This window comes from Orbicella faveolata, unplaced genomic scaffold (genome assembly GCF_042242905.1).
Source record: "Orbicella faveolata isolate gen_17 unplaced genomic scaffold, um_ofav_v1 contig_47, whole genome shotgun sequence".
Lineage (NCBI taxonomy): Eukaryota > Metazoa > Cnidaria > Anthozoa > Scleractinia > Merulinidae > Orbicella > Orbicella faveolata.
This window is the reverse complement of record NW_028301577.1, coordinates 3,338,860-3,365,593: the sequence shown is the minus strand read 5'-3', so window position 1 is coordinate 3,365,593 and position 26,734 is coordinate 3,338,860. Positions and strand designations below refer to the sequence as shown.

General features: G+C 37.0%; 1 protein-coding gene across 2 annotated transcripts; it reads left to right on the top strand.

Annotated features, from left to right (window-relative positions):
- Positions 1-12: 12 nt before the first annotated feature.
- Positions 13-26,337, top strand: LOC110059923 (solute carrier family 12 member 9-like). Of its 2 annotated transcripts, XM_089280012.1 has the most exons (37): positions 13-174; positions 1,212-1,301; positions 3,842-3,951; positions 4,550-4,667; positions 5,341-5,436; positions 5,911-5,970; positions 6,492-6,575; positions 7,024-7,088; positions 8,799-8,864; positions 9,094-9,150; positions 9,481-9,571; positions 11,520-11,621; positions 12,538-12,599; positions 12,833-12,911; positions 13,031-13,075; positions 13,191-13,276; positions 13,645-13,769; positions 14,073-14,104; positions 14,677-14,748; positions 15,050-15,138; positions 15,649-15,711; positions 15,831-15,899; positions 16,305-16,355; positions 16,658-16,783; positions 17,240-17,282; positions 17,997-18,086; positions 18,221-18,270; positions 18,911-18,958; positions 19,582-19,622; positions 20,161-20,207; positions 20,312-20,347; positions 20,717-20,842; positions 21,159-21,235; positions 21,824-21,880; positions 22,856-22,916; positions 23,595-23,678; positions 25,369-26,337. In XM_089280012.1, exons 1-37 carry the CDS (start codon positions 51-53, stop codon positions 25,428-25,430), a joined length of 2,784 nt encoding a protein of 927 aa, XP_089136138.1. In that variant the 5' UTR covers positions 13-50; the 3' UTR covers positions 25,431-26,337. The 2 variants fall into 2 exon arrangements, with proteins under 2 accessions (XP_089136138.1, XP_089136139.1); XM_089280013.1 differs by lacking the exon at positions 1,212-1,301.
- Positions 26,338-26,734: the final 397 nt, after the last annotated feature.

Below are 26,734 nucleotides of genomic sequence, written 5' to 3'. Positions count from 1 at the left end.
CCAGTTTCCCGAGTAACTTGTGCTCAGTCAAACCGAGGGTTAGCAACAAAATGGATGTCTCTTTGCCTGGTAGCCCGTTTAGACCAGCAATGGGAAGGTATTCTTTATTACCTTCTGCGTCTAACTGGGCGAGTGTTTCAGAAGAAGCTGAGAACGTTACGTCGGTCGCGGAAGGTACTTCGTATTTTGTATTGTTTCATTGTATTATTATGTTCTGTCTTCTCGTGACCAATTTACACAGCTTATTTCCGTTTTCCTGTTCGAAAGCTCAACTGAGCTTAGGCTTACTCTTTCCCGAGAATATTCATTTGGGTACAGTAATAGCGCGACTAAATAGTTAAACTAATAGTTGTCTCACTAAAGAGTAAAGTTAAAGTTAAAGAGTAAAGGCTGAAAGGTTGGGTCCCATTGGCCTATGCACTCATCCAAGCTTAGGATACCTGCCAACTCTCGCCCTCACACCTGAGGGTGGAAACCTCTCATGTTACACTTAGTCATGCCTACAAGTCCTGGGGAACCAAGGAAGAATTTCCTCTCTCACACTCATGCAAATGGTTACATATATAGCTGAGGCCCTATGTTAGGGGATTTTGGGATATGGGGTATAAATTTAGGCTAAAAAGATTAATGGACTACAGGATATTTGGGGACGAAAATAAATGGGATATGGGGCATTTAGGTCAGATAGAATGGGAAGTAGAGTAAGAAAATCGTTAAATTTTTGCAATTGGAATTAATGGGATGCTGGACATTGAGCCATAAATTAACGGGATTTGAGGTATAATTCTGCTTAAAGGGGCTATGCATGGTATGGTTCAGTTCCCACTGTAATATTTCTTCTGACCTTTTTTCTGATAAAAATATATAACCCCTGTTCTCATATACCACAACAGCCATCAACTATGATGATTACCTGTAGAAGGAGTTTCACATGCCTTAGATACCATATAATTATATTTCACGTATCTCTCCCTCTTTTAGATAATTAGATTCCTACTTCCCCCATGCTTCTTCTCAGCTGTCTCTCTACATACAGGTTCTTGATTTTGATAATGCTTTGGAAGTACAGCTTGCAAGTTATTTTTCATGGATAGGGAAGTACATATAGAGCATGTTTTTATAGCCTAAGGCACAAATGAAACTGTGAGTTGCACTCGGGTGTACAGAACTATCACCAGAAAAGTAATTTTTCTTATTGTGCAATAATTGAGGTAACTCTGTGATGTTAACCAATCCAATGACACATTTTGGTGAGGGTGAAGAGCAAAGGTCACCAACAAGTTTACCTGTTATAACTGAAGGTAATGTATTATTCTGTGATGGGAATGCTATTAATACTTCTTTCCCCTTGGATAAAACAGTCATTGCTATGTACTTCAATATGTACATCATGGTAGGTAAAGCCAGCATTTGAGCCCACCTACAATGTGTACCTATCAGGCTGGTGGCTATTTAACATGTAATATTCTATTCATTTATCACAATTTAATGACAACTAACAATACAGAAATTACATTTAAGGATGTTCCATAAAAGAGTCAAAAACCCCATACTTAGACAGCCCACCTAAAAAATACATATAATTTATTACATATATATAACAATATGGGTTAAAATAAACAAGAATTTGAATTCAGAGTTTGGTAGCATAACAGGATTGTGCAATTTAGTCTGCTTTAGTATTTTCCTGCTGAGCCCCTCATACTAATTTACCAGCAGCCATTTGTTCACCTGATTAGCACCATGACTGCAAGAAAAAAGAGTCTTGCCAGGAACAGAATACAATTACCCTATTATGGAAGTCATTTAAAAAAGGCTTCCAAATGCAAGAGTTCTTTGTACATGTAAGTCCTAAATAAATATTTAAGAAGCACTGAACCATACAGTGAACGTACAGTAGTTTAGGATATCCTGTGTCATGTCATGTGTTTACAGTATGACTTTGCTTGAGACTGGAAGGTCTACTGGAAAGTTTTTACCATGGAAATTGTACAACTCAGCAAATTCACACATCAATCAGAATAATTTGCAATCTTTTCCATGCAGCACTAATTAGAACTTCATTGTTCCCAAGTTTGATGTTCCCTTTGTATGGAATGAGTGATGATGAATGATGTTTCCTAAAGCTAATTCACAGTTCTCACACAATCAAATGAAGATGGTCCACAGGAGGGGTCTCAGATCCCGCTTTCCCGCCCATTTTTTCCTGTTAATCCCGCCTTCCTACCCTATTTTGCCAGGAAATCCCGATCCCACCCACTTTTCAAAGACATATCTGTGTTAATTATTAATTTGTTAAATTAATAATTGATTTAATTATTAACACAGAAACTTTTTAAAAATAGATATCGCATAAGAGATCAAAAAAGAATTCAATGGGTACCGGATAAGCAAGCACAAACGATTATAATGTTTCTTTCTGTAAACAGTTTACTGTTTTGTTTTTGTTTTTTTTTTTTTTGTCCACATATCAGTGAAAGAAAATGATTGTTCATTTCCATATTCAAGAGAAAGCCCATAAACACACTTGACAATTTCCATCAAAGCTTTCAGTGTCTTCACTTTCCTTGAAATCTGGCCTCAGAACTTTTCTTTTTGAAGGAAGGCATTCCTGCTCGCTCATCCTTTTCATAATATATGGTGACCCAATTTGTAATGTTACATACTTTGTTCAGTAAATCACTATTATCACCATTCGGTGTGGCTGTTCTGGCCAAAACAAGCCAGGCACTCTGGAAAAGGTCGAAAGACTAGAAGAACTGGAAAGGATTGGGGGGCCAAGATTACAAATGCAAGCATCAAAAATGTTTGAAATGGGTAGATGTCATTGACGTCAGAGGTCAAAACAAATGATTGAATAGGACTTAAAGACCTCATACAGTCTCATAATACTAACGTAGTCAAGCGATAATGGATAGGTACATTTGACAGAACCTGACAGGGTACACAGAGAAAAAACCTCTGGTACCCAGGGTAGACACAGCTATATGCACAAAAGGTTCATTTCTGCCAGCTTGTGGTTTTTGCGCTGGTCAATAACAATGTATGTGGTCACATAAGAATTGAAATCCTGAATCCCACTCTGTTCCCCTTGCGAATCCCACATCCCAACCCCATAAAAACACGAAATCCCACTCCCGCTCATAATTGCAATTCCCACTTCCCGCCCCAGTTTTCAGCTCAAATCCCAAATATCACAGCGAAAAAAAGCCAAATCCCGCATCCCGCCAAACCTATGGGGGACCCTCAATGAATACAGAAAAGGATTTACTTGTACCTCACCAAAACCAACTTTGAAAGTGATTGAAATGTTGCTCAGAAAAAATCAAATTACTGTACATGTCCAAGCATGAAAGAGTGCAGCAGCCAGGGATCTCATTAAAGTTTACAGCAGAAGGGTAACTGGTTCTCACAGGCAGGTAAAACTTTTTGATCTGAACTTCTTTATAAGAAAATTTCCCTCGATTGTCAAACCAGGCAGGCAAAATCATCCTCACAGCAGGTCAGTTTGCCCCATACCGGGCTGTTAAAGGAACACCATGCAGCAGCTAGTTTACCTTTGCCTAACTAATAATTCTTGATGACCTTCCTTTGATAAAATGTTAGTACTCCTGTATAAAATACATTTTGTATTCCTTCAAGAAAGTGCTGGCCAATAAAAAGCCAAAAAGCTGGTCGATAAGCAGCCTTTATGTAATCCTTTCAAACCATTGATGCATGTGGGTGACCTGCAATCATACATTGTATGTATTGTAAGTGAGCTGAATTTATAGTAATTATAACTCTTTTCAATTATTCAGTTACAAGTTCATGACTCTATGTTTTATTCCTTTATTTTTAGAACCAGACAATAGAAAAAAGTTGTCAACATTTTTTGGTGTTGTGGTGCCGGTCACTTTGTCCATGTTCTCAGTTATTCTGTTTTTACGCCTTGGATTTATTGTTGGCCAGGTATGTACATCATATGAGTTAACTGAGCTAGGAGATCAATGGATATGCACTAAATAAAGACGTAAAAATACAGGATGCAACAAATTTTTGGGCTTACCCTTTTGGGCAAGTGGAAATAAGATGACTTGTGCTAGCCCAAAACTGAAAAGACATTCTCATGAGTTAACAGAAATTTAATTATTTCCTACAGTACATTTGTAATTTTAATTTCCTCAGATATTTTCTCAAGAAACTTCACTTGCTCACTGTGCAAGAGACAAACAGAATCAACTAGCCCAACTGGAAAATATACATAATGACCACAGGCTCTCAGATGCCACTTTCTTTGCTGGCTGATATAGAGCCAAATCTTCCAACAATCTTCAACAGTCAAAATTGCTTCCATCCAGGAATATTGAAATTGACAACTAATCAGCTTAAGTACTCATTGGTTCCTGAGAAACCTTCCCTTCTAGGTACTAAAAAAAATGTCTAGTAAAGAGTACATCTGAGTGTTTTTTTGTTTTTTTTTTGTGCAGGGGTGAGGTGGGAGGAAGAGGGGAGGAGGGTTAAAATGCTTATTATTGATTAATTTTCAATTGAAGGATTTATTCTTCAGGCTGGTTTAGTTATATCAATTGGCATGTTTGTGGTGGCATACTTTGTGGTAGGAATAACAGTGCTATCCATCTCAGCTATTGCAACCAATGGTGCAGTCAAAGAGGGTGGAGCCTACTGTATCCTTCTTAATGTCAAATTTTTTGAACAATTGTGTACTCATCTGGACAGGTGTGTTATATAGACAGTGTCTAATGGGTTTGTTCTGTTATAGATACAGTAGGAGACCAGAGAGTGCATGTGAACCTGTGTTTTAAGATTTGTTCATCATTACTAAACTTGTATCTTAAGTACAGTATCAAGGTAGCTAGATGGATGAACATTTATTTGTTTGTCACATTCATGATAAAGTATGTTCATTGAGTTGTTGAGTGTGATACAAGTTGTACACGTATATCAACTGCCATGCCTCCAGTCATTGTGTTCATAAGCAATTGATCTCCTGATCATGAATCACCTGATTAAGGCGTGTATGAAGCAGTTGAAACAACATAATTATTGACAACCTATTCTACATATATTGTATAGTTACAGAAAACATCCATAACTCCCCCATAGAAGGGATTTTTTTTCTTAGACCCACATCCCACCCCTCAGGAAATTTCATGTAATCTTGATACATTTCTTTCAATTTTTTTGGTCTTGACGACCCCCTGACCTCACCCCAAGGAAATCCTACCATAATTCCGTCCATAGGGACCAGAGAAGTATGGATATTTTCTGGAAATGCACATTTGCAATGCATCAAGTGTATGACATACTGGTAGCGTATTTTATGTTAACTGGCAACAGATATGATCAGTAGAACATTAGGTCCAGAGTTTGGTGGTTCTATTGGAGTTATTTTTTACTTCGCAAACATCTTTGCATCTGCTCTCTATCTCCTAGGTTAGTAAACACTTGTAATTAGTACTTAAATGCAGCAGATAATGAGGCTTCTCACAGGATGAACAAGCTCACACTGAGAGCAGCTTGTTATATTAAGCTAAAAACTACATGTAGGATACTCGGGTGTTCCATTTGGTTTGTTTCTTCAAGGGATCAAACTGCCATTAAGAGTACACCAAAAAAGTGCTTGAAAGTTTTTTTTTAAAGTGAACTTCCCTCGAGTTTTGCAATCACAATGCAAGATGGTGTAACTCCTGTCAATTTGCCATGACAAAATTTCCTTTTGTCAGGGAGTGAGCACTGGCAGGAATGGCCATCAACATTACAACAATTCTTTAATCCTTCCTCAGTCAACTGGATCACCTTCAAGTGTACTAGAGATGACATTTCTTTCTTCCTCCCATGTATCTCAGGCTGTCTGAGATACATGTAGGGTTCAAGTCATGCACAGTCATTTATTGTGTGTCTTTGTAGGTTTTGTTGAAGCCTTGTTGAATAACTTTGGCCGTCATTCTTCATCCCACGCATTAAGTTGTAAGTGATACCATGATGTAATCGTAGTTCAACTCTACCTGTGGCAATAATTACATTTAGAAAATAGTCCAAAGAAAATTTGCATGCTTGTTGGTTTATCGTGTTTCTATAACTTGAAAAAAACGCAGAACCACATGTAGCACGAGCTGATGATGTAATGATGGCGTGAGCAAAGAGAATAATTTACATTTTGATGATCAAAGTAAGCAAGTTGTGAATTTCATTTTTTTTTTGTCACGGAATTCACAAACACGCAACACTGCAATCCTAAAAGAAATGAATATATTTATATATAGAAACTTGCAATCCTGGCCAGCATTCATGCTAATGCTCATACTGCTCCATGCAGATTCTGGTGCACTTATAACCACTTGGGAAGGTGTTTCATTTGCATTTGAGTCAACTATTAATTGGTAATAATAATAAATAGTTAGACTGTTTATTAAACTCAAACTGCATAATTTGATAATTAATCAGACATGTGCTTGCTTTGACTAATGAAAGTTTAACTCCTTGTGTAGTTTTGTATGAAGGCAGGTGGTATTCATTTGGATATGCTTCACTAGTCCTGTTTTTGTGTCTACTAGTGTGCCTGATTGGTGCAGGTATTGTAAACAGTTTACTACACAAATCTCGTCATTTAGTTTATTTAGTTTACTTTAATATTTATTTAATAAATGTTAGATTGATTAATTTAGGATTCATAAGGTTTTAAACATTTTTTCACGCCCAGTAATGTTCACTTGATGATTAAGTTTCATAAAAAGTTTGAGTATGACTAATGCTTATCAGTGCAAAAATTGCATGAAATGTTAGTTCTCTTTAGTCTCTAGTCTCCAGTTGATCACACTTGATGGCATCAAGTTTAAAATAAGATTTGTTTTGAAGAGACAAATGAGTAGACAGAGCTACAACATACCAGTATTGATAATAATTATCAGCACTGGACAAATAACATTTCATAGGACTTTATTGTTAATTTTACAATTTGTTCTATGCATCACTGTTGTAATGGTGTAATAATTCAAAGCTTTTTTTTCTTTTCTGTTTCAGGAATGTTCGCAAAGACCTCTTTTATAATTTTTCTAGCTGTTCTGGTTGCTGTTGCATCTTCATTTGTAAGTATATAGTACAATGTACTACAGAACTATTTTTACCATCCAAATAATGTTGAGCCACTTCAAGAGATATGCGCTGTAAGCTAGTGATGGCATAAAACAATTCAGGATCATAAGTTGGATTCTCAGGGAGACACATTTTGTTAGGGGCCTGCTAACATTAGCACTCTTGGGAGTGCCTAGGAACAAGAGTGGAAATGCTGCAAGAAGAATGAGGGGTAGTAAAGCTTAGATCCTGCTTGTTCTAATTCTTGGGTTTTTTAATTACCCATTTGCCAGTGAATAAGAATTTTTGATTGGCTGAGACCAGAGCCAAGACTTTGTGGATATGAGAAAACCTGCAAATCCTTTGACATTAGTATTTTAAATATTGATGCTGAGTCCCTCAATATCTCAAACCTCTCACAACTTAAAGTTTTTATTGTTTTTTTTTTTTTGTTTTTTGTTTTGCTGTTCTTTATACATTAGATTTATCCTTGATGACTTGAACCTCATTAATTTGTCAAAGTCTAAATAAGACTTTTTAAGAGCCAAAACTCTCTAGAATTCCAGAATCCTTGGCAGACATAGAGTATATAGTGCTATAAACAGAAATGATTAGTCACTCATTGGAGTCATTATCTTATTAGGCTACTGCAGTAGTCCTCTCCTGTGTTGCTTAGTTTCATACAGTGTTCCCTACAGGTGTTACTTTTTGCTATGTTGGAAATTTTGATCCAGTTTTGCTCTTTGTACATATAAGAGCTGTTACTAAATAAACCTGATTGGAAAGCACACCATTTTATTTTCTTATATCTGGCCATTTGTTCCCACATCCTGATAAACTTGGAATAAACTCCTGATAACTATTTTAAAATGGTTTCACTGTTGACTCAGGAACTCTCAAAGAAATCAAGAAACTAAGTTTTTGAGGGTTCCTGAGTCAACAGTAAAACCATTTTACAATGACAACAGACTACCTGCAATAACGTTTTACTGCTTTTGAGCTTGCTTTCCCAAGAGTAGGGGATATATTGTAAGACATATAATTCTTAATATTGCATTTATTTAACTAGTTTAATTCCAGAGGGAACTCCCATATGAAAAGAATAGGGAATGGATGCTCATTGTACCTTTTACTTACTTACCTACAGTAGTCCTCCCTGTAGGTCCCCATAAGGTCCCTCCAATGTTCCCTGTCCTGGGCGGTCTTTGCAGCCTCACCCCAGGTGAGACTCGTTCTTTTCCTCAGTTCTTTTTCGACTGACCGTCACCACATCACCGCCTGTGTTTGCATGCATGTTCCTGTTGGTGTCCAGAGTGGGGTATTGTTAAAAAAGTGGTTTTGTTACCTCTTGGGGTATTCAGTCTCGTACATGTACAGTGTAAGGTCCACATTGGGAGTTTTGGGGCACCCTTTAGGGTATTGAGCTGAAAAAAATATGGCAGGAGATATTTGATGATCAGCTTTATAAGTAGAGAGTACCACCAAGCAATCGTCTTAAATGCGACTAAGAATTATGAAAGTTTCAGTTAATGTGTTGTTGTCGAACTAGTTCTTAGGGGTGAGAAAAAGTCAAGTCATGCCCACAAAACACGATCTTGGTAACTCTTAGGGGTTCTTTTCAAAATTTCACCTTTGTCCTTTTTTTATAGGAGTTACTCCCCACTGAGGTTTAATTATCATAAGATTACGATTTTACATTGTAACATTCTATACATTTGTGCTAGGTCAGTTTCCTGATCATGCATCATAAAGATCACATATCACCAGGAGCCGGAAATATTAAACATAAGGTACAGTACATTCCTTAGTGTGGCAGTTTTTTTGCAGGGTAGTATAATTTTATGCATGCTTGGGTTCTTGTCTGCAAAATATCTACTGGCAGTCCAAATTGGCTTATTGGTTTCCCTGAAATGATGAGTGATTAGATGTATGACAGAGTATGTATTCAGTCTGATGTTGATACCCATTATCTTGTTTGATATGGAATTATTTCCTGGTTGTTTTTTTTTTCACTGGCAGAATGATTCGTACAATTACACAGGCTGGAAACATAAAACATTTACCAGCAATCTGTGGGTAAGTTTTTTACTTTTTGCATATCCAAAGGTCAGCATTAAACCCCTGTAGTCCATTAGGTCAGTGTTTTCTCTCCAGTTTCAATAGAATGAAGTGACTCTGAGCATTTTTACTCCACCCTCTCCTGATAGGGATACTATTAATAATGTGTCCTGCCTGCTCATTTATAAACCTTGGTGGAGAGAGGGACTATGAGTGAAGAGCACAGCACCATGACCCCAGCTTTGACTCAAACCTTAAGACCACTTGATTAATAGTTCAACACTGTGATTTCCCATATTAGACCACCACTCCTCGCACTAATTAAATGATTAATGGTTATTTCTGCAGCATGGCTTTAGTAAAGACTATACAACAGGTCATGAAGAAAATGCATTGACAGTGTTTGGAGTACTGTTTAATGGTGTCACTGGAATCATGGGTATGGATGGTGTTTACAAATTCACTACATGGATTTAGGCTCAGACTTTATAGAGAAATTTGATTGTTTATCATATGGCAAGTTAAATCCAAGCTTTCTGATTGGTTCTTTCTTGGACAGAATTTTGCCATACAGACCATTTCCATAGCAACAGTTTAAGCTGTGAATTTTTTGTTTTTGACTGCCATGTAATTATAACTACTTACTAACTTATTTAAGGGCCCATTAACCAATCTTTTCGAGCCGTTGCTAGGGAAAATTTATTCTCATATAACCTCGTCATTTTTAGTCACTTCAGAGTTATTTCATGTGTTTTAACTTTTTCATGATCAGCAACACTAGTGATGACGTCATCAGGCCACATCCAGGGTCATGTGACTAATACTGAAAAAACGCAAAGGCTCCCAGGCAAATTACTTTATCGGAATTTTTTTCATTGATTTAATATTTTAATTTAAATCCTCATTACGGTATGCATCGATTTTGTTTCATTTCTAAAAGGTCAGATTTTGAGAGAATTTCAAAATATTAAAAGTGCGTAATTTTCTGAAAAAAGCATGATGTTGAAAAAGGAATGCATAGCTATGTTTCCAACGTTGGTTTTAATCGAAATCCGTCAAAAAAAGGCTGGATTTAAAGAAAAACCGCGTTTCCTTTAGCATTTAAAGAAACCGGAAGTGCTCCCGATATATATTGGAAGTTACCCTATCAGCGCGTGCGCAATTTACACTTCCAGCTCACTTCGGTGAGATCAAACAAAGCCACACAGAGTTAGTTTTTCTCTTTTTATTGCTCTTGTTTTTCTGTCTTTCTCTTTTTTTGTCTTTGCTTGTACTTTTTTTACTTTGCATTTTGTGAAACACAAAGAAAAACATCTAAAATGTGAGCGAATTTGGAAGTTATTGAGTTATTATTATTTTCTGCGCTCAGGCTGACATAGTAACCGGAAGTGAAATTTCACCTCCTTAGCAACGCGCACGAGCGCACGCATAAATCGGTTAATGGGCCCTTAAACTGGCTTGCTTGAACCATACTGGGGAATATTGGCCCTGGGTCATTTTTGCACAGTCCTCACTGCACTTGGTCCATACTGTCACAACCTTGGGCCAATATTCCCCAATATGGCCCTTGTGCTTGGCTAGTTAAGAGGTAAATCTTCAAGCTTACATTGTCTCTCAGTTACTATGCATGCTGTAACAGATGAATTTTTATGGCCATATTCTACTGTACAGTAAGTTGTACCTGAAGTGAAATGGTTTTCTGAACTTGCCAGATACACAGTACTGAGGAGTTAATAAAAATAAATATTTTACTAACCTCTTCTCAATGTGTACATACACTACATATCCTTGGTTTTTTTCCCTTCTATTTTTCCTTTCCCATATACTTTGCGTTTTGGCTGTAAATCAAAGTGAAAAAAAAAAATGTGTCTGTATCTTACAGTTTGGACCTCAAACTTGGTTAGTGAAAGGTATGGTTTGTATAAGTTGGGGTGGGGGGGGGGGGGGTGTACATGGTGGCCTCATGGTTAGTGGGCTCATCTCAAAATCAAGCAGTCTGGGTTCTAGCCCTGGCCGGGGACATTGCGTTGTACTCTTGGACAAGACACTGTACTCTCAGAGTGCCTCTCTCCACCTAGGTGTATAAATGGGTACCGGCGACCTTAATGCTTGGGGTAACCCTGGGATGGACTAGTGTCCCATCCAGGGGGGAGTAGAAATACTCCTACATGTAGTCACTTCATGCTACAGAAATCAGGATATTAGCTCCAGCTTGATAGGCCACTTGGCTTGTAGACTTAATTACCATTACCTTTTTATGGTTTGTACAATTGAGTAAATGTGGAACTGTTCACTGTCATGCTCATTACATAGATGTAAATCAAAAGATTTCCTCATGCTTTCTGTCAAGTTAATGCAAGATACATGTTTCCTGTTTTCTTGATCAGCCGGTGCCAACATATCCGGAGACTTGAAAAGACCTGGTTATGCAATTCCATTTGGTACCTTAGGAGCAAGTCTTTTTACATTTATTGTGTACATTGTTTTAGGTAAGTCCATTTTTCTTGCCTGCGTGTTTAATTATGAAGAAATAATTATTATAATATGTACTAACTGAGATGTACAATCTGCATGTAATAACGGTACTGGTAATGTTTTTCAATTTTCTATGCCTTTGGTTACTTAATATGAAATTCGAGCAGAGTGCCATTTTGGCTAATAGTAATAATTTATTTAAATTGATTAATATATAAACTTAAGATAATAATTTAAAACACCAAGTTTCTACACCAATGCCAAGTGTGTGTTTTGAACTGTTATGGATGTACAGTAACTGCTATCACTGTGACACCAAAGTTCATATACCGCAATCATATTTTGCATTTCCTCCTTCCAATTTAGCCATTGTTGCTCAAATAAGCTGGAGAATAAAAAATTATAGTTGAGCACTTTCTAGCAATTAGTAGGGTGAGGGCTAAATTCTGGCCAAGGTTGAGGAATAATTGTATATTTCTAGCTCAAGAATAACCAGTCAATATGAAATCATGCAATACGTACAAAAGGCCTCTCTGAAAATGTAATTTTTTTATGAATGTAAAGGTAATAAGCAATTAAAAAAAGAGTCTTTTGAGTGAAGATAAATGTATTGCTCACATTATTTACACTTAATAAGTTATATAGGAAATACAAAAGAAATGAATGTTTAATGAGCGTCTTTAAATTTGATAAAGACACAGCTAAATTTTGCAGCCGATTTTCTCCAGAAAAGTAATAATAAACCCAAGGATTATTCTACAAATGAGTAGGTCTAACACAAATGTGTGAATCTGTTCAAAAAACTCGCAGCATGTGTTTTATCGGGTTTAAAACACTTAGCTACGCCTGTGTTTTGAATCGGATAAAACACTGCTGCTCGTTTTTAAAAACATTACTCAATCAATATTAAGAAGTTTTATTTTTCTGCAGTGATTTTTACCAGTGCTACTTGTACAAGACCTTTACTTAAAAACAACTACAACTATATTGAGGTAAATTGGTCTTCAGCGGAATCAGATCTACATTTCTCATTGAAGACGATTTTGTAGTTCATTTGATAGCCATTCACCATTGTCATGTTAATCATTGTGGTTGATGTTTTGTTTTCTCTTAAAAGAACGAGTTAAGCTATGTAATCGCAGACTTATATATTGTTAGATGGGTGGTTAAATTGAAGCTTATGTGCAGTTTATAACTTTCCCTCTTTCTTGTCTGCACATTGTAGGTGATAAACAAAGTACCCTGGTTAATTACTGTAGGGGCATTTGCTGCCACTCTTTCAGCAGCTCTCAGCTGTCTTATAGGTATGTTATTATTCCCAAGCAAACATTTGACCTACTATTGGCATTTCCATATGAATTTTTGAACTAATGTTATGCCTCTTAACTTAAGAGAATGACTGCATTAACCATTCTTTTGTCAGGTGCTTCACGAATTTTACAAGCTCTTGCTAAGGATGATCTTCTAGGTAAATCTTGCACATTAACTGTACTTGCACGTCAACTAAACAAATGCAGAGAAAGCTAAAAAAAAACTAAACCTCATTCATGAGGTATTTATGTATTGCTTTTTTCACTCCAAAGGTGTCTTGCTGCGTCCATTTAGTAAAGTCACTCGGAGGAATGGAGAACCTGTGAGAGCTGTCCTTATCTCATGGTTCTTTGTACAGGTAAAACTTTTTTTCAGAATATTAGTGACTGTACAAAGCCATCCCTGCCACAAAGACTGGCATGTTTACAGCAAGAATAGAGAGTTTTTTTTTTCTGGCGAATTGTTTTTATACATTCTAAGCCTCAATGTTCCTAACGAGCTGATCAGGGTCACTTATGGTGAACATTCCCCGTTATAACTCTATCAACGTAATATTTTCTATATAATGCTTTTTTCTTTTTTCAGGAGTGCTAGTGATCTGAGATTTTGGTACACTTAATTTTAAGAACAATTAATCTTTAAAAGTGATTATGTCCCTGAGTTCTTTGACTCCTATTATTTTGTGTTAATGCAAGCATCTCGCATTCTTCCTTTTTCGTAACATAGATTGTCCTCTTAATTGGAAACTTGAATAAAGTAGCTGTGCTGGTCAGTATGTTCTTTCTGCTGTCATATGGAGTTACCAACATGGCCTGTTTTGCACTCAAAGTCGCATCTGCACCAAACTTTAGGTAAATTGTTACTGTAACTACATCTAATGTTTTATTGCAGTGCAGGTTCGCAACTCCTAGATGCCAAATATAATCATGTTTGCATAACTAGCATTATTTATGTTGCCTGCGATGTTGTTATTTCCGCTGAATATAAGGCTGGGAACTTTTCACTTCTTTATTTCTTTGTTTGTTATGGAAAGGAAAGGAGTAATTTTATGGGCACCATAACGAAATAAAATACGATACGTTTGCTCTTCTGAGATTGGAGAACGTGTGTCTACGAGTATTTTCTATTAAAAATTATTTCTTTATTTTTCATAGACCAACATTTCAGTATTTCTCGTGGCAAACAGGTCAGTGGATTTCTTATAACCGTTGTCCCCACTCTCTGTTCTATATGCCCAAGCTCATGTTCTGTATTGACAGTCATACAAGTAGAGAACGTGCATTTTGCCATGTTTTCATGGAGTTCTGAAATGAGCCAAAGTTGTCGAAGTGGTTCTATACTGACTTTAGGGTTTGCAATACGCTTTGAGTTATGTTCCAGAGATAACCAAACGATTTTGCCTTCCAATCCTTTGTATTCAAGCGGTTCCTTGGTGCCTTCGAGGTGTTTCGTAATTAAAAGTACGTTTTGAGTCACATCACAGGGGTAACCAAAAGATTCCTTGTACTTATTTGCATCTTAAATATAAAATGTTTCGCTATGTAGGTTCACTGAACATTTTTAACATTTCCTTTTTGTTCTGGACAAATTGGTGCAAAAAAGTTATACAAATTGTTATAGAGTACCTAAGTTGTACAAACTGTATTAGACAACTTACATGGAAAATCGTTTCCCAAAAATGGGAAAAAAATGTCTTTGGTATTAAAACAACACTTTGAAAGATGCTTTCACCGGTTATTGTATTTTTGTTCATTTCAGCTCTTCTTGGCACTGTGCTATGTTTTCTTATCATGTTTATGATCAATTACAAATATGCTGCTCTTGCCGTGGGTAGGTTATCACTGAGAAAAAAATAATTTACATCCTTTTATGAAATACCAGTTATGATAACAAACAAGACGTGAAGTATTATCTCATAAGAACATAGGGATGTTTACTTTTTCTACAGTGGTGTATTTTTATTGAAGCCCAAAGTGGTTGGTTTCTTTATGACTGAATATAATTTGATACAAGAAAGCATACATACTTTTTGCGATTATTTTTCGTAACCAAAGTATTTTCAGGAAATGTGACCGGAAGCATCGGCAAGGTTACAGTTACCGTTTACTTAATCTCTGTTTGTCTTTTGTAGCTTTGATGATCATTTTGTTTGTGGTGATCTCTCTTCGCGCGCCACCCACCCCATGGGGGGATGTGTCACAAGCTTTGATATACCATCAGGTAGGTAACTGTAAACTTTCGGTAGTTCAAAACGAGGAGGAAAAGGTTAGGAATTTTGTTAAAAACGTGGATAGGTGTTCTTGTTTTTTCACTTATTGCTAATGAATCGTTGCATAACATATATTTTCAAGTAGCTCTGATTCAGTGTTTTTTTTTTTGTTTTTTTTTTTTCCGGTGGATAGTGCAGTACAGAACAACAAACCTTCAGACAAAAGCCAAGGTTGCAGAGACAGCCATTTTTTACCATCAAAGACTTTTGTGTTCCGAACATCTTATTATAGATATCTTACAAATTATGTTCTGCTAACAAGTACACTCATCTTTTTTTTATTCCATAGTTTTTGTTAGGGCATTGCAGTACAGCTTTAACCAACCTTAATGTTGGTGGCAGAGTAAACTGTGATCAGTCTCAGAGTACCTAGGGAGCAGCAAAGCAGCGAGTAGCATTCGAGGCTGCTTGCAGTCTAGTGAAATTTAAGTGTTCAAGTTTCGTGTTTTTAATGTCTACAGGTGAGAAAGTACCTTCTTCGTTTGGACCTACGGAAAGATCATGTAAAATTTTGGAGACCGCAGGTTAGGAAGTAATATGTCAAGCATTAGTGATCATTTTTCATCATGTCTCTGAACACAGTGAACAGAATTGGCAGACATGAATTTATAGCATTCTAACTTGTCACTTCTCTCTTTGCCAGGTATTGCTACTAGTGTCAAACCCTCTTTCAAGCTACCCACTGATCGACTTTGTCAATGACATCAAGAAGGTAAGACAACTACTGACTGGTTTGATGTGTCACATTGCTACAGCCTGTTGTGCTGCGCAACCTGATGCGAAATCCTGCACCGTGAATGCAATACAATGCAAGAGAATTTAATGTAGTGCAATACCGGACCATTCAATACTATCCAACGTAATGTTGACTCCATAGAGGCCAGTTTCGATATATTAAAGCTTCTGCTTGACTCCAAGACTTAAAAAAATGAAATGAAAGGAATCACATGTATCGAAGTCGAGGAATAGCCAAGTCAGAGTTTAAATTTATCAAAATTGGCCTACTCTGTCGTCTTAACGACCTTGAAACATAAGAAAAGTTCATAAAATGAAGATGTCTGCCCAGGCTTGCCATTTGACTTTTATTTCAAGGCAGCTTTGTTAAATCATTTCCTAGGGTGGTCTTTATATCCTTGGTCACGTACAAGTAGGTGAATTTGATGCCCAGGTAAGGACATTAGTTTACTTTTAGTAATTAGTTTTTATATATATATTGTGAGGGTGGATGTAGAAATTTACAACCAACTATCGTGTTGGGATGTATCATACATTCAAGTATTATTAGATAATCCAAAAAAATTGAGCATTTAAAAGAATGGGTTAGATCAAAAAGCTCTGTTTTATTATCAACTGTCTGATTGACTGATTCATTCGTTCATTCGTTCGCTCGTTCGTTCGTTCATTCATCCATTGCATCCTTGCTTGCTTGCTTGACTGATTGACTTATTGATGGATTAATGGTATTTACAGTCTGCGAGGAGGCAAAGGCGTAACGTAACAACTTGGTTGAATTTTGTTGACTGCACGGAGATAAAAGCGTTTGTGGAGCTGACTGTTTCACGTGCTATACGAGCCGGCGCTCAGAACTTACTGATGGTAGGAAATTTGATGTTCTTCGATATTAAATTACAGATAAAAACCTCCAGATACTGAACCAAGTTACAAGTCGAGGAGGGTATTTTCACTTCTTGGATTAAATTATATATATATTTTACCCCAATCATTTATTGTTATAAGTAGTTAATATTGATTAAGTGATAATGTAAAAATCTTTAAAACGAAAAAGAAAGTCTCAGCGACTTTGCAAACTTAGTTTCACATGCAAAGGGTGGAGGTATTTGCCTTTGTGGGCTGGAGTTAGATTCGAGAAATTGTTTCATACGAAGTTGCTAGGCAATGTGAGATATTGTTACTGGGCCACGTTCACGTGACAATTGAATAATTTTTGATCTGTCAAGAAGAGTCAACATCTCTGATATTACTTTTACGATATCAAGAATCTCCATAAAATATTTCTGCTTCAACCTTAACCACTTTCCTGTTTGTTTGTAGGCCTCTGGACTTGGAGGAATGAAACCAAACACTCTTGTTTTAGGTAAAATTGATGTTCTGAACGATCGTGTGGCGAAACCATTTATTATACTCTCAAAACGGAGGCAGCATAAGGGCGAATTGTGAATAGAAGAAAATAGCGTAGGCGGGAAAGTGCAAAGTAATATATAAAATTGAAAATTGAAGATATAAAATATAAAATATAATAGTTCATAATATAATTTGGGAAGTTGAATAATATAAAATACTCTTTATACAATGTAGAGGAAAACGACCCAGTTTCGATCTCGTTCTACGTTGATTTGAGTTTTTTTGTCTAATTGCTTGCGCAATCTAGCTCCTCGTTCTTCCAAATCACTTTTGAAGCTATTTTTGAACCGTAGATTGCATTTACCCTTGGCATTAGGAATTGTTTCAACTGACCGTCTCTTAATAAACAATATCATTGCCATATCACGGTCAAGCTAGCAGGTGACAAGAGATGAGAAAGTTATCAGATACAAGGACGAGCATTGTGTTTGATCGGTTTTGAGAAAACCAGGTTTGGGAAAACACGTTTGCTCTCACCTTGTTAGCTTTCTGAATTATTGACAATTATTATTCATAACTGGTGATTAATTGCCATAGATTATTGATACCCTTTGAATGAGACAGAAATAACACAAACACGAAAAGTTGGTACTTCAACCTTCTGAGTCAGTTGTTAAGTTGAATCATCTATCAATGAAGGTAATTTTTCTTCTTTTTCTGCGCACAGGGTTTTTTGATCACGAGCTGCCTGTTGAGTGTTTTTCTCGTGGAATATATCGAAAACATAGATTTCCGTGGATGAGAGGACAGAGGAAAGGTAGGAAATAATTGGGCTGTCGTGTACTTTGTTGACTAACTTATTGCGCGCGACGTCTGTCACGTTTTCCATAATTATTTTGAGATAGAGGAATTTAGATTCTAGACTTATATTTTTTGCTGTTTGCATTATAGATGAAATCTACCGGAGTGTGCAGTTACAGCTTCCACCACTCAGGACACATGTAAGACATGCACAATAATTGGCTGCTCAAAGAACTGTTTTTGTTCTTTTTAATGCCCGAATTTATACCAGAGACGAATTATCCGATGCCGAATTTATTGCGAGAGACGATTTATCCATCTGCCGAGGCGATTTATCCGTCTGAGACGAATAAATCGTCGAGATATAAATTAAGTTTTTAGACGAATTATGGCAAAATTCGTCTTCAAGTCGGCAAGTCTTGAAGACAAATCAGCCAAAGACGAATTTGACTACGTAACTCATCTAAACACTGGATTTATACCTTATATAACCATTTATCCGTGTCAGATGCCTAATTCATCTCCGAAAGGTAATTTCTCCCTAGTATATAAATTCAGCCAATGAACGTTCTAATTCTAATTTGGTGTATAATAACATAATTTTTCTTGGAAGCTTAGCGGAGGGATAACCCTCAACTAATATTGGACGCCAAGCGAAACATAATATGCCATACAAAATAATGTCGTTGGGGACTTGCTAGTCAAGGTAGGGCCTGAGGTACCAGATTTGTTAGCATGTAGCTTCTTTACCCTCGAATTTCATTAGCGCTGCGGAGATGCAAACGCCTTCAAGCTTTTCTGTGTACGAGTTTCTTTTCTCATTAAACCTCTCTTCCTCAGCCTGGACATCAGACAATGACTTTAAAGGATTATGTAGGAATTATCAAGGTAAGGTTCTGCTCTGCCGTGTGTCAGGTAGCTCTTAACATGTTGGAGGAGATTATATCGTGCTTCATCATGGCTCACACAGCAGTAAACCTCAGGGGACAAAATATCAAAATTCTCTGGTGATATATGTGCAATTGGACATCTATTACCATGGAATTCATATACTTGAGCCGAGTGTTACGTCCACTGAACATGAAGGGCCAACCCACACACGACCGCTCTCATGTGGCTTTGATAGCTCAGTTGGGAGAGCATTGCACCGGTAACGCAAAGGTCGTGGGTTCGAATCCCGTTCAACGCCTGAAATTTTTTCCAGGTCTTTTTTTTCCAGTAGTGTTATGGCTGCATTCGCATCGATCATCATGTCTATAAAAATTCTCGCTGTTGAAAGTAATAAATGGACCTGGACATACACTTGCTTTTGATGTGACTTACGTTTGTGACTTTTCATGAAACGAACGCAACATATGCTGGACAAACGATAAGAAGTCTCTTTGATTTCATAGCACTAAGATGCCTTTATGCAAACAACAAACAACGAACTTTCTTTACTCATACATTTAAGGAAAACCTGGAGTGAGACAAACTGACGCCATTATTTTTTCGTCTTCTCATATCCACAGGATGCTGTTTTATTGGGGAAGAATGTCTGCATAGCCAGAAAGTAGGTCACATTGTTTCTGAGTATGTCCATTTTATAACCAACAGTCGACGACAAGGGCACAAAGACACGTCCAAGAAAATTTCTGCAAGATCACAACAAGATCAGACTTCTAATTTGACATCATTTTCCCTGGCTACTACTTGTTAAATACATCTAGAGATGATTGCTTAATTCGTTAGAGTCACCCCCGCCCAGGCTTTCTAAATCGTTGTACAGCTGCGAAGACGGAGTAGAAGCAAATGAACCGCAACATTGGTTTGGGGGCGCGGGGAAGTATTTGTCAAATGTATCCGAATGGCTGTTTAAGAAAACATGAAGAATTCACACTTGTGCCGCTGTTAGTAGCTTTTTAAAGTTAAATTAAAAATCAAGAGGATTCATTTTCGAGTTTCGGAGATGTCGTTGCAGATGAAATTGGAAGTTTGATCTTGTTGTTATCATGCAGAAAATGTTTTTTTTTTTTTTGCGTAAAAGTAAAATGTATTCAAATATTGAAATTGCAAATAGCAGACTGGTATTGTCATGTTTGATTCTACAGCTTCGCACAGTTGGACAAAAACACACTTAACAAAGAAGGATATATCGGTAAATTTCTTTTTGCTTTTTTGAAGTACTTCTTATTTTTGTTCTTGTCGCAAAAAGGGTAGTATCCCGTTTTAATGTGCTTTTTTGTGTGCTTCTATTTTCAGATGTTTGGCCGATGAATACCACTGTAGTGGGTGAAGGTGAAAGACAGTTGTGCATATAGATTTTTTTTCTTTGGGGGAGGGGTGGCTGTGACACAGGCTAGTTCTGCATAGAGCCATGTTTTACAAGGCTGAAGGACTAAAGAGTTCAATCTTTCTAGTCAGATTGATTGAGCCATAGAAGCTCAATTCTGGAGGTTTTTTGTTCAAATCCCACTGAGTTCTATGACCTTCCCCATTTTTGTGTACTTTTCATTTCTTATGAAAACTACCGCTCAACAGCATTTTATATTCGAAACTAATAACACTCGTTCATTATGACATTGCATTACCTAAGTAAAACAGTCATGCACGTTGCTTTAATGTGTAGACATACAACTCAGTAATTGTATTGTTTTTTTCTTACAGGATTGGTTCTGGGTCCTTATGACTACACGTTCTTGCTCATTCTTCAGTTGAGTTGTGTTCTACACATGGTGCCATTCTGGGAAACTAGATCCAAGCTTCGAGTCATGCAGATAGTCGAGACTGATGGTATGAATTACAAAGTCCTGGAAACTAGAACGGTTTGCTTTCTGATGCCATCTTCTTCTTCTTGGTGCCTAGCTCTCCTCCGGGAGAATAGGGCCGTTAGATGCCATATCTGTGAATTACAGACAACATTTTCACTGTTTCATTTTCGAAAGCTAATGGGTAGATTCTGATATAGCAAAATTTTTAACTTAGCTCCGTGGCTCTGAATAAAGCAACTGTAAATAGCTTGTGACGTCGCTTCTGTCGCTTTGTACTTGCTTTTTGCATGACATGATGAAGAAATAATCGCCAGATTGTTTGATCTTGTTTACTGCAGGTGAGGATCACCATAATACGCAACATGAAACCCTCACACGTCTACTCAAAGAACTTCGCATTCCTGCTGAAGTCAGGGTACAAAACTCTTTTACTTTTACTGTCCATCCTTAGAGCGGTCACGGTTCTCAATTGAGCGTCGTAAATCCAAAACCAAAGTAATCACTCCAGTCAATCACAAAGGGCGCAGACAATACAGTGAACCAATCAAAACTCGAAGTGTTTACATGTAGCTGACGCGAAGAGCGTGCGAACGAGTGCGAACGAGTCACGATTGGCTTTGGTTTGACTTCCGATTGGATGAAAAAGTGGCGCGAGATTTTTTTAGCCAATCGTGTAGCGTAGTGGATGTAAAACCAATTAGTTTTCTCGACACTCGAATGAAAACCGCTCTACCACGCAAACATCATCAGTGTTATTTAAAAAAAAGGGTTAAAGGAGCACATCGCATTTGAAATTCGAGTTCCTAGCTTATCAAAAGCTTTTTTCGTGATCCCATCTTTCCGAGTCTTAATGATCTTTAATTTGTTTAGTTTCCTTTTACTTTATCGTCGTATGTTTCTGCCTTACTATGCTATTGTTAAAGATTTTCTTTGATATGAAATTACTTTTGTTCATCATGAAAAGGTCCAATGGGTAATTTTTTTGAAAATGTATTAATTTTAGATGATTCACATGACACGTGAAGGCCTGTCTCTGACAAGGAACGCCGATGGACTGGCGGTAAGCTTGGGGGTTAGCACATAATACTAATAACACTAATAATAATAATAATAATAATAATAATAATAATAATAGTAGTAATAATAATGATTGATTGATTGATTGATTGATATATTTATATTGTGCAGATATCAATATAACATTTTCAGCTGCGGATTACAATGTTTAAGAAAATATAACTACTTATAAACCCTGAATATTATTTAAAAACCTCTTCTGAAACAGTTGTATTTTAAGACACTTCTTTAACCTATTTACAGAAAAAATATTTCTAAAACAAAAGGGGAAGATTACTTCATTATTTGGGGGCAGCCATATTAAAAGTTCGGTCACCCAGTGTAGTAAAAGACTTACACAAGTATTATGTGCTAGCACAAGTAAGCATGCACAAGTATTATGTGGTACAGTGTCACAGTTGGAGTTGTCTATTTTGATTTTTGTTTTAATAAATTGTAACTCATATCAGTAAATTCTTTAAGTGAGTCTTCCAGCTTACAGTCTGCATAGTTCAAAAATCAAACTATGTCACATTATTCATTATGCCAAGCAGTATTGTCTCTCTCTTTTTCACTGGCTCGTAAACTGCTTATATAGATCTATAAGCAAGATAGATGAAACCATCGAAGGATAGTTCCAGTAATACCAAAAGCTTTCTCCAGTCGTGGCAATAGCAGACTATGATTCAGATTGTTGAATGCTGCCCACAAGTCTAACGGCAAAAAAGAAAAAAAACGTTCTCACCGCTGTCCAGTGATGGCGTGATGTCGTTGGTGACAGAAATCAAACCAGTCCCAGTGCTGTGAAATGCCTTATATGCCGACTGCCAAATAAATAAAAGTTAAAGTTAATATTAAAGATTAGCTTGGTGAACTCTCAAATCACTGGCCTGCGATGTGGCTTGGTATAACGCCTTAAAGGATATGTGTGTTGTTCAATTTTGTACTAAAAGTTTCCTTGTTATTTTCTCTTACACAGCCGGCTACTGACTGGTATCGAACAGTGAATCAGCTGATTAGAACTCACTCTGCAGAAGCATGTGAGTAAGGTGTATTATTTTAGTGCTAGAATTTCCTTGTGCGTCGTTGATTAAAAGTGGTCATGTGGTAGGCTTCTACTGGAACACCGTCACGTGTTAATCTTCAGTGCTAGTAGAGAAACATGTGTGCATCATTCAGTGCTCACGTGCCTTGAACCAAAAAACTGAACGCAGCAAATAAATAGTTGTTATCGTAGTTATCAGCGGTTTGACTTACAAACGAAGCGAAAGGGTCATTTCTACTTTGTATTGAACCTTTCGCCTTTTAAAACAAAGGAATATTTGACCGCAGACTCAAAACAAAACTTTCAGTATGAAGACATCGATGTTACAGTGTAATAAAAAATGTATCATCAAGATATGATATTTCATATAGTCACTTACAAAACTTTTCAGTACCTATTAACTGTTTTGAGTACGTTTGATAGTAATGGCATGTATGCATATGGCGTGTTACTTTCCGTCTCTAGTACTTTTCAATTTTGGGCGTATAGTAGTGAGTTTTTCAAGAAAAAAATTGTTGTTGTGAAGGTGTCGGTACACCCTGCAAGCAGAGCCTCTTTTATCTTTTTTTTTTCTTTTCTCGGTACTAAGCATATGTACCGTAAGAAAAGGCTCTGCTTGCAGGGTGGTGTCGGTAGATCACGGTGATGACTTGATTTTATTTTTTCTTTTTAGTTGTAGTATTTACCGGCCTTCCCCATCCTCCACACGAAGAAAACATGGCTCAGCAATTTATCCAAGATATCACTGTTCTTTCAGGTAATAACAGCTTATCGGCCATTGATGTAGCTTCTGTCCGTAATAGCGGAATGTCCGTAGGTAGATGCAGGGTGTCCTCAAGGCCAAGGGGGAGTTGATTGTACTTAGTTTACTTGTTTGTATAACAGTGCAATTCTTTACCATCTTTCTGTATCCTGGTTTTTCCAAGTTCTTTGCCAAACCAAAGCAAAAGGGAAGTTTGAAGTAGATGAAGTTTATCAACACTTCTGCGATTACCTACAGTAGCTTCGCCCCCAAGACCGGCATTTCGTAACTTACTGTAAAATCAGTCCGCACTGCGTACTTGTGAGTCCACGTTATGATCTTTTTGCCTAGTTCAATTAATTTTGGTGATGTATCCGAGACGGCGAAATATACAGGCCTAGGAACTAAGTAACGTTTGGTGCGTGCAATTCATATTTAACAATTAGATTATGAGCTCGAGATTTCTATGAGATGATAGTTGATTCGGCCGACTGAAATTAACGGAAATAATGGCTTCCAATTATTTTTCCACGTACATTAAACACTACACTTTAACAAATCGCACAGACTGAATTTTCTTTGGAAATTTGCAATTGTTTACGCGCGCGAACCTATTTTGGCAATGATTTCACGTTTTTAAAGTCAACAATACCGTTAATGTCCTTCCTTTAGTCTTCTCAGAAATTTAATTGGCCATTTGCATCTAAATGTTCATTAAAAACTTGCCATTTCGTAGACGATCGACAGCCACCGCACTCTAATTAACAATTAGATTATGAGCTCGAGATTTCTATCGCGTGATAGTTGACGAGGGCGCAGCCCGAGTCAACTATCACGCATAGTAATGGAGAGCGAATAATCTCATTGTTTTAGGATAAATCTACTACTAATTCAAAACTTTATCTAAATCCTCTTCAAAGACACTTCGAAAACACAAAGAAGCGACCCCCAGCGTACGCTGCTACGCTACTCACTATTTACAACAATAGAAAGTGAGTAGCGTAGCCATTCAGAGAACGGCCTTCGTGATAGAACGCTAGTAGATTTATACTAATTGAACAATAGTGTGTTTCTGTCGTGGAACTATCGGCTGATAGCTGCCCCGAGGAAGTTTGATGTTCTTAAAGCAAATATTTGCCCGAGAGGCGAAGCGTCGAGGGCAAATATCCTAGTTTTAAGAACATCAAATTTCCAAGGGGCAACTATCAGACCGATAGTTCCGAGACATAAACACTCTATTTTCTTTATTGTTCACCGCAAAATTTTCTTCCGCGCGCCAGTTCAAAAATCATATTGAATTTTTCAACTTTTTTAGATGAAAGCCGTGAAAGCCAAATTGAAAATTTGAAAAAAACAAACAAACAAACAAAAACTCTTTGAATACAATTTCAATTGCCTACTTTCTATAAGCCCGCTTGTTTACAGAAATATTTTCATGGACGAGTACTATCCATCCGGGTATTTTCCGCGGACGGGCACTATGGGCTGATAGTGTCTCTCCGCGGATGAACACTTTCGCGTCACGTGATCAATTCCAACCAATAAGAATCGGAGAAAATTTAGTGGTGAACTATAATGGCTGATAGTGTACGAGTGGCTCAGCCAATCATGCAAATTGCAGCATTTGCCGCATTAGTTATACTAGTAGAATTGTACTAATTATGACTAGTGGCTGTCCGACTAATTTAACTTTCTATTTCTACAGACAATCTTCCTCCATTGATGATGGTTTACGGAAAATCCACAGTTGTATCAACGTCTCTATGAAGAGCGGATCAGTTGATTATTTATAGGCAATAGCTTGTATTTAGAGAGATTTATTTAGACTGGCCACTAAGCACGCTTTCAGGAACTAAAAACATGTTTCTCCATAGTATGAAAAACAGACAGTTTGATTTTGTTTTGCGTGCTCAGTAGGAACAACTCTACTATGAATATGATGTAGGGGAACAGGAACATTCTGCTGGGATATTTTTTAACCGGACATTGCGATATTCAAAATTTTTAACGGGAAGCTAGAAATAATGTAACAGGCCGAGGGCGTTGCAAAAAAGCCCACTCCATTTATATCATAATATAAGGAAACTAAAGCCTTCTCTGGTGTAACTTGATCTCCTTTGATTTCATAAAACACCCCGGTTATTTGAGAACACTTTGGCAATAAAGAAAACACCCCTGTATGTTTCTATCGTGTTTAAAATGATACCCGTCATGTTTTAATTTAGGTTTTTGGATTTTTTCATTTCTTAACGTATTTCATAACCACTTTTAACACTTGAAAAATCTGACAATTGGCACTAAATAGTCAAAACTAGACACATGAAAATTGAAATAGTTTCTGATGGTTTCTAAGTGTGAAGCAACTACTTTGAGGGTTAAGAAAAAAACAATTTGTATCAAAAAATCTCCAGATAGAGTCTACATAAAATAAAGTTATACTTATTATCAAGATGAGTCTGCTTAAAGCAAGAACAGTATATAAAACAAAGACCATTTACAACGTAGAAGTGTATGGTAAAAAGTGCAATTATTGTACATTTATAACTGATGGAACATTATATTATATAGGTTTTATGTCGTAGCAGAAACGGATGCGTTTTTACACGTAAAATAGTTTTATGTTTGTAGTAAATTAAATAATTGACCTACTGAATAAAAACATGTTTGCACATAACATGTATATAACTATGAGTTGCCTGTCTTTCCATAAAACGTCTTTGTAAAGTGAGGATGGAATAACAGTGGAACCCTCTTATTGGCCGTTTTCACACTAGAGACGGATTATCCGTCTATTTATATCCGTCCGATTATCCGTCTATATCGACGGATAATCGGACGGATAAGAATAGACGGATTATTCGTCTAAAATGAGCACCGTTCCGTTTTCACACTAAGACGAATTATCCGTAATGGACGGATAACCCGTCGTAGACGGATTATCCGTCTCTAGTGTGAAAACGGCCAATTAGAACACTGATCGTTGATCACATTAACGTGGTAGTCGAGTCAGTGTGTTAGCTTAAAATCAACTTTGTAAATTTGTACGGAAAGTAAGGATTTAAAAAGGACTC